This window comes from Parasteatoda tepidariorum, chromosome X2, assembly GCF_043381705.1.
Source record: "Parasteatoda tepidariorum isolate YZ-2023 chromosome X2, CAS_Ptep_4.0, whole genome shotgun sequence".
NCBI classification, from domain to species: Eukaryota; Metazoa; Arthropoda; class Arachnida; order Araneae; family Theridiidae; genus Parasteatoda; species Parasteatoda tepidariorum.
Window position 1 is genome coordinate 54,718,945 of NC_092215.1, and position 9,347 is coordinate 54,728,291.

The following is a 9,347-nucleotide window of genomic DNA, read 5'->3' on the forward strand; positions in this document are numbered from 1 at the left end:
TTTTCCCAGTTAATGAAAATAAAAGAAATTTTTTAATTTTCTTGTACTTTTAGTCATATTATACATCAAAATTCTTTTTAAGTGACAAAAAACAACTTCTAACCAGTGAAGAAACAGGCATGTTCCTTCGCTGGGAATACTTCCAGTGAATGAACAGTAATGTGTGAAACATGATTTTACATGACTCTAGGATAAGTAATTCTGCTATATAGAGGACAACCGAAAGTTTGTTAAAAAATGGTTAAATAATTCCTGAAATAATTTCAGTTCAAAATGTTAATTTAATAGCTAAAATTATGAAAAAATTATAATTTATATTTATTAATGGGGTGTGTAGTTACATCAAATGTTAGGCAACTTAATAAACTATGTTTACAAATCGAAAACTAATTAAATATAATCATAAAAATTTGAATAGAACATTTTTTCGCTGGCTTTTGCACCAATAACACCTAATAAGCTCTCATTATAGGATAGCAACGTGATGATATAATTTATAAAAACTACTTTACTATGTTAGAATTTAGAAGCAAGCTCCTCAACAAAAAACAGAGTTAAACAGAAGCGATACTCAATTTCTTCAGAAACTTGAGAGGGAAATCAAGATATGTTGCAAATTTTTAAAGCAGAATTGACTGAAGAGTCTAATATCGAAAATGTCCAAGAGCCTGTACTTTTTTCAATATGGAAGAAGTACGTATTAAAAGAAGACCACTTGGTTAAGTCAAACTTAGGAACTGGAGCTAGTATTGATAATGAATGCATCTTAGATATCGAATTTTAAATGAGTCCTCATGCTGATCCTCTCTTAGTTGAAAAAAGAAGTGATTCTATAAGTAAAATCAGTACTTCTAAAGATCCTCTAGATATAAGTTAGAAAGAGATGGATTTTCCTCAAACTTCAAGACACCTTTCCCCCGTCTATTTTCGAGAAAGGCATTCTAGAAATGTTTCTGAAAAATCAGGAGAAGCTTGGAAGAATTATTTACATTGGCCAAATATTGATGATAAAAGGAAAGGTCAAATAAGAAGAAAAACGAATAAATTACCTTTTGCACTAACTTCTGAGAAATGGCAAAAATTTCAAGAGGCTGAAAGATCTAAAAAAAAATTAAAACAAGAGAATATGGAGAAGATAAAGAAAGAAAAAATACTTAAAAAAGAAAAAAAGCTTCAAGAAATAAGAGGAAAAAGAGTAAACAAAAAGGTAATAAAATAATAATGATAATAAACAGCATCGGATGACACAATGATTTAGATTTTACTGTCAAATTATAAGAAAGAATGTTTTTTTTATTATTTATTTTGTATTTAACATCACTTTAATTACTAGTTCATGATTACAGAAAAAAGTTAGCATTTTACAAAAACTTGTATGTTATAATTTCACAAATAGTCTTGTTTTTATATATTTGTATGGCTAATAAATTCATAAAGAGCATTAAAAAATAACCAAAATTAAGTGTTCCTTTACTGGTCAATTTCGTGTTCCTTCACTGGTAAGAGCTGTTCCTTCACTTGGTCTTCTTACTACTTGTTATTTGAACCTCCAAAACTTTAAAACAATATTATGTAAGTTTCCTAAAATTTTTTTACATAATTTGCAATTAGTAACAAATATGTTGACACTGTCATTTAACTAAAATTACGTATTTTGAAATTAATATGATCTTTTAAAAGGCAAGCGACGCTTAAGTGTTCCTTCACTGGTTAGTTTACCCTATATATATAGCAAGTTTTAATAATTAAGTGATTAAAAAATCAAAGAAAAATGACAATTTATTGTTGCAGGAAAAAATACAAATTAAAGGAGGTTTTAGTATCCTCTTAGACTACCGCATGAACACAGGATACGATACGGTTGAACATTGAGATATAAAAGTCCCTTATGATATCCTGTGGTAACTCGTTCCACAGTTGTTGTGAAAACATCGCTAAATTGACAAACTCGGAAGATGTCCAACTTACCGTTCCAAGTTGTCTCAGACATACTCGTTTCGTTCGGAGACAAATTTGGGGATCGAGCTGGGTGGTAATGTGACGAAGGTGTATCTGTGACACCATTGATGTGTATGGGCGAGCATTGTGAAGTAGAAAAATAGTTCCTGTGTGGCCTGACATATGTGATTACAAATGTGGTGGAAAGTGGAAAGATGTCTCGAACGAACCGCTGGGCTGTCTTGGCACCTTGGATCAATATTAGGAGTGATCGTTTGTCGTACTCGATGGCAACTATACCATCACACCCGGTGTGGAAGTGTTGTGCTGCACAGCGTAGGCAGGATCGAGGCTTTCACCAAGGGGCCTCTTACTCGTACACGATGATCATAATTGCATAAATTAAATCTGCATTCATCATTGAAGATGACCTGGTTCTGTTCGGTTACTGTCTAATCCTGTCGACACCACTCCAAAGAGAGTCTACGTGGGTGGTTGTCAATCCTGCCTATGCTGCACAGCAAGAACATCGTTAATATTGCTGGTGTGATGTTGTGAAATGCCATCTCATACGTCACATGATCACCTCTAATATCCATGATGACATGACGCCCAGTGGTACGTTCGTGACATCCTTCAACCATATGCCTTGTCACTGAAAGCAGGACTCCCAAGAGCCATTTTTCAAAACAAAAAAAAAACAGTACTCGGTCACACATAGCAATGGTGTCACAGAAATAGCTCTACCAAATTATTACCCTACTCCAGACTGCGTGATCACCAGATTCGTCACCGAACGAGCATATCTGGGACAATTTGGGATAGCAAGTTGGACAACCTTCGAGTTTATTCAATTTAGAGGAACTTTTATAGCAACTGTGGAAGGTGATGCCACCGGACATCATAATCGCATCCTGCATTCGCGCTACAGGCTTTCCAAGAGGGTACTAAAACCTTCATTCGTTTGTATTTTTTTTCTTGCAATAAATGACATCCTTGTTCCTAACTATAAAATTNATTATTACCCTACTCCAGACTGCGTGATCACCAGATTCGTCACCGAACGAGCATATCTGGGACAATTTGGGATAGCAAGTTGGACAACCTTCGAGTTTATTCAATTTAGAGGAACTTTTATAGCAACTGTGGAAGGTGATGCCACCGGACATCACAATCGCATCCTGCATTCGCGCTAGAGGCTTTCCAAGAGGGCACTAAAACCTTCATTCGTTTTTATTTTTTTTCTTGCATTAAATGACATCCTTGTTCCTAACTATAAAATTGCGTAATTTCGTTAAAGCCTTTTTTTTGTTGTTGTTGTTGTTTTAAGTATATCGTGCACTGTTGAATATTGAACAAACTGAGAAAAGTCAACTCGAATATGATTTTAATAATTTCTCTCAAATGATAATTATTGTTAATCTAAAATGAGAGAAATTAACTAGAGAAGGATTTAAATGATTTCACCCAAATGATGCTGATTGTCAATCTAAAATGATAAAACTAAAGTTTCAGTTAGAATAATGACATCAAACTTTAGTTATTTCAGTTGATACATTCACTTAACTTGCGATGAAAAGTCTCATTTTATCTAAGCAAATGAAATAAAATTAACTCAAATTTAATTATTTTCATTCGTAAGAGATAAATTTAAAATAAAATTGCTTTTTTTACTGTCACATTATCAGGTATGCAACTTGGACTGCCGTATCTTCCATAAGCTTACCCTTCTCGGAGTTTTATTTATGGGGCAAATATTTTGAATAGGAAAAACGAGAGAATACAATTGAATACAACCGAATCTTTAATTCCAACCTTTTAAGTTCAGATTTTATCTTTAAAAATTTCTCATACGAAAACATTTGAATTTTGTTTTGATTATAAAGAAACTATATATTGTATTATTATTACCAAAAATTATAACGAAACAATTATCTATTTTTTACTTCTCTATTAAAACTAAACAATATCTACCGATGGTTATACTTAGGCTAACTATTTTATTATCAAGTAAATTATATACAAGTGAAAACAAGTCGAATTTAACTTGTGTTTCTAAAATAATGACTTTTTGAAAAGTCTCTCACGGGTCTTAGAAAACCTTGATCAGTGATTTATTATTTAGCGAAGATCTATTAAACGTTGCATCTAAGAATGGGAAATTCTATTAACATTCTAAGGCAGTGGGACTATTAAGTTTTGCGAATTCCATAATGAATCACTGGGAATATTGCAGTAAAAACAACAACAAAAAACGAATATTGCAAGGAAAAGGGACAAAAAAGATATGAAAATCAATTATTTTTTATTTGTTTGGATCTATCATTAACTTTAAATGATTCAGTAATAATTTTTGCAACGTAATTAAAGTTAAAATAGCATGTTCTTTTTTTTTTCAAAGTCCTGAGTAACGAAGGTAATATAGATTTGACAAACTTTTTAATTAATATACTTAGTATAATTATTATTTTTACCAAAATTCAACAATCCTCAATATAAATTTTTATTACACATAAAATTGCAGCGGAACCATAGTAATTTAGAAAACATGCTCATATAGATTTTTAAGAAAAATATTGCTGTTAATATTTTTCTCGCAATCGGAATTAAATTAGCTATTAATATTTCTAAAAATGTTTCAAATGCTTAGAATTTTTACGATCTCATAATAGCGCAGAATTGTTTAACATTAAAAGAAACTTGTTGACTTACTTGTTGAATTAACATTAAAAAAAGCAGTTAATGGTAAAATTTAAAGGGATTTTTTTTTATTCCCACATGTAAGGTTCATAATTTATTTGACTTAATTTAGATAAATTTCTGCAGATTAATCCTGCAGAATTGTATAAAAACATGTACAATTCTTCTATAATACATCNTATCTATATATATAGTATATATATATACTATATATACAGAATGGTTCCTAAGGAATTGACATCGACCCAGTATCAGTTTTTGTAACAGAATTTCAGGAAAAAAAATCCCTTTTGACGCATTTATTCGAGCATATTTTCACAATGCACTCGAAGCACAACAAAAAGTTTTGTAAAGGTTATTTCGACAAAACAATCCTTTTACGTCCATGTATAAAATCTATGTACAACTTTCAGGAAAAATAATGAATTCAGTCGCCAGAAACGAGAAAATATAGGAAAAAATAAAGCATACAAATAAAAATCTCTGAACGCAAAATTGACAACACAATTAGTTGATAAAATATAAATTTTCTCAAAAATTTAATGATTTTCTGTAAAAAAAAAAATCATTGAATAGTGTGCAATAATTCTATCTATAATATTTTAAGAATCCTTTTTTACAACGTCTGCAGTGTCTAGGAACAATATTTGAACCTTGAATGACCAATTATGGTAGTTTTTTAAAAATAAGTTCTCTTTGAAAGAAAGTAACATCAATCATGAAAGTTTATAATTAAAATGTCTTGTCTCGCAGGTCTGTTTTATTACTCTATTTTTAGTTGTTAAAATCTATTTTGAGTCTCCTAAATATCCAGTTAACTGAAAAGTGAAAAGAACATTATGTAACGAAACTGTTGCTACAGATCACTGTAATTCTTCATTCATTATTACTAGTGTTTAACAGTCAATTTCTGATAATAAGAATGTGAAGAAGAAAAATATAATATCGAAGTGGAAACCTCACATAGTAAATTTTAATATATCTTTATAATTATTTAACAAAAAAATATTTATTGACACTATATTTTTAAAATAATTTATTTATAACAAGAAGATATCTATTCATAACAAAGTTAAATTCATCTTTGATCTGTTAATTTTTATTCTTATTTGGGTAGATTATCTCAAATAAGGAATAAAACCTTACTGGTAATTCCTCCTTTAAAACGGTTCTCATTTACCTTTGTTCTGATTTTTTTTTAAAGTGAGACTTCCTTTTGCAAACTTAAGGAAAATTTTTGTAAAGAAATTAATTTAAGACTTTTTTTATTTTAATTGAATAATGCGCAAATATTAACCAGTAATTTCAATAAAAATGAATCTTGATTAATTCAAAGAGAAAAAAATAATTTACCTAAAGGCAGTTGAAAGATAGTTAAAATCTTTAATGAGCATGGGGCATATAAAGCTGAATTTAGAATAAAATTTGCCAAAAAAAAACTTTTGTTTATATGAAAATTCCAAAAATATGCAATATTGCATAAAGTCCTTCTAAAAAATTTTTTTTCTTGGGAATGAGTCATTTATTGATAAATTATTTTTAACGTTCAATGATGTAATTATAAGTATTAATATTTTTGGCAACAAGAAAATTAAAATAGCATTTTGGTAACAGGTCTGTTAAACCAAACGATGAAAAATAACCTAATTTAGTTATTCATTAATAGATGTTAATTGATTAAAATTAATCGGGTTCATTTTTACTCATTTACTTATACAGTATGAGCCTTTTCAACTTAAACTAAATTAACTCGAGTGAAAAAATCAACTGAAATAGTTCAAGTCATCATTTTAGCTTACACTTGAGTTCATTTCAATAATTTTAGATTTACAATCAAATTATTTTATTAGTATCATATTCGGGTAGCATTTAGTAGTATGCTTGTTGGGTGCTGAAAGAATAGTAAAACCATTTAATTTGTTGTATTATCTATTAGGATCTTTTATAAACAACGTGAAAGAAAAATTGTAAAGCTCCTTCCCGGTTAATATAAGTTTTCACTTAACAAAATCCTTACTGATAATCAGACATTAAGTAGTAACACAAATAGAAATACATATTATTTTTTGTCATAACTATTATTATTATTATTATATATTAATCTAAAAAAAAAAACTTTTTTTCTCAATGTCGATCTATAACAAATGCTGTCAAAGATAAAAATTGTTCTTTAAATTTAGTAGAAACAACAAACTATTGCTGTATTTTTATATTTTATAACATTAAGAGAACAACTTTACTATTCCAACTCTTCTTTTTAAAGCATGGTTTGATAAAAAATTTTACATATTCCTAAAGATAAAAATTATTGCTTTTAAATCTTACCTGTATGAGTGAAATCCTCTTTTTTTTCTTCAACAAATGGTTTCTCTGGATGCATTTTGTCTTTATCAGGACTAGATTTCTTAATCATAAATTGTCTAGGCATGCTTATGTCTTTTTTGTATTGAGACAAAACTAGTTTTCGTGAACATAAATATTTCTCCCATACATAAACAGTTCATATTTGATCCACATTATGCTACAATTTACAACGTAAACCATATGAGTACTTTTTCAAGAAACCAACTTCCTATTTAGATTTTATAATCATGATATTCATAGAACCACCGTCAACTTATATATTGCCAACTTTTGTTTTTAAAGAATACTGATAAAACGATGACAGCTGTCAAAAACGTCTGAAAATGTAAAATCGTTTGCAAGTAAATATTTCAAAACTATAAATTTTCAGAACGTATAATTTCAATGTTTAAAAAAGAATCGTTAAGGCTCTACAACCACGTGTGTTAGGAGAACGGTAGAAGCGCTGGAATCACCATCTCGTTCGACTGATGAACTGTGAATGACGGGGGAAAGTTGAGAGGCAGCCACGGGATGGGGGGAGTCAATCCACCGAACACCAATCGCCGCACTGCCTCGATAATGTCCAATGGTGTGGTTTCAATCCAAAGGGCTAATATGGAATTTAATGAATAAAACGAAGCTTACTAAATAAACTGTACCCTCCAATAGGGTGTAACTTGAAAGTTGAAAAAAAAGTTGCCACTGCAATTTACCTAAAATACTTTTTGATCAAACTAAAAATATTTAGGTCTCCCAGAAAGAGCTTAATATTACATTTTTTGGGTCAAAAAAGAAAATGTTAATTAAAATAATAATAATAATAATACCTAAGTTCAAAAATGTAATTTTCATAAACGAGTTTGCATATTTTCACTTTTAAATCCAACCTTGAGGTTAGGTTTATTCCGGATTAGGTGAAGCTTATTTTTTATAAAGTTCTCAGGTTTCCCAAGTGCTAAATTTTGATTTTAATTGTTTCATCATTACTACATTCTAAAGTTAAGAAAACATTTCGAAATTAGTCTATTAATACTTCAAAAAAATTAGAAATAATTATCGTATCAAAAAATTAAGGTAAAAATGGGTAATTTCGACGAAAATAAATTGTCTATATTTGAATTTGTTCATTAGTTTTCTAAATCTCTTTGAATTCATAATGAGTGCTACGATTTTTAATTATTTTATTCATATAAAACAAATTGTTTTAGTATTTAATTGGTATGAATATATTGTTTTAGTACTTTAAATTCATTTTCAGATGAGCATTGATTTTGATTTGATCCATTTACTCCAGTACACATTACTAAAAAAGTTCATTTGTATAATGTTAGCTACGCTGGGAGATAAAAACTATGGTCTTAGTGCAAATTTATAATTTCTTTCATAAAGAGTGAAAAAAATATATTTAGAATTATTGTTTTAAAAAATCAATTTATAACAATATGTTTAGTTTTATTCATTGTACATTAAAAAAATTTTGAAGATTTCAGTTCAAAAGTAATCATACTATTAATCGTGAATAAAAAATTATTTCAATGCATTAGAATTTGTTTTAGAGATGCTAGCTTGACAAAAAAAAATTTTACGTAGTTTTATGCTAAAATTTATCCATATTTCTTTTTTTTAAAAAAAAAAGCTTTTTGCGTTTTAAAGTTTACTTTAAAAAAGATTTTGTGAAAAGTTTTTCGTGTTCACTGACTCATTTTGTTAGGTTTATAGCACTCTATTGCTTAAAATATTTTTTAGTAGTTAAATAACTTCTTTTTCATAATTTCCCAATAATTTTCTGTAGGTCCAGATTTCCACTTTTCAAAACTTTTAATTGTCTACAGATTATCTGTAAATTAGATTTTATAGTGATAATTAATCCTTAACAAGTAAGTTTTAAAAGAATGAACTCTGCAAAAGTTAGGTTTCAAATTTTCTTCACAGCTCATTTTCTGTGAAAGACTGGCTCATTTTCCGTGAATTCTTTCATATTATCTACAAAAAGTAAAGTAAGTAATCAACACAAGTTGGTGGAAGTAACAGTTTAAAATAAAAATCTTCAAAGTAACAAACAACTGTTAATCTGTCGCTATTTTGAGGCAAGCTGTTCGACAGATAAACTGGAGCAGGCACAAGAAAAATGAGAGATATTTTATTAGTTTACATCGCAACATCCCTCGTACAATAGTTATGGCAATTTCTTATTTATCCTTTAATGAACTACTTGTGTACATCAAGGAGATTTTTATTTTTTGAATTAAAAGAGATTTTTCATCTTTCTGAAATTTCAGTCAGTATTATATTACATTATATTATATTATATTATATTATATTATATTATATTATATTATACTATATTATATTATATTATATTA

At 28.7% G+C, this 9,347-nt stretch overlaps 1 protein-coding gene across 1 annotated transcript in view; it reads right to left on the reverse strand.

Annotated features, from left to right (window-relative positions):
* The window catches only part of LOC107443696 (protein snail homolog Sna), an 18,357-nt gene extending 10,783 nt beyond the window's left edge, over positions 1–7,574 (reverse strand). Inside the window, exon 1 of the mRNA XM_016057646.4 lies at positions 6,964–7,574. Coding sequence (XP_015913132.2) covers positions 6,964–7,066 — 103 coding nt within the window. The 5' untranslated portion in view covers positions 7,067–7,574. The remainder of the gene's footprint in view (positions 1–6,963) is intronic.
* Between the last annotated feature and the right edge of the window lie 1,773 nt (positions 7,575–9,347).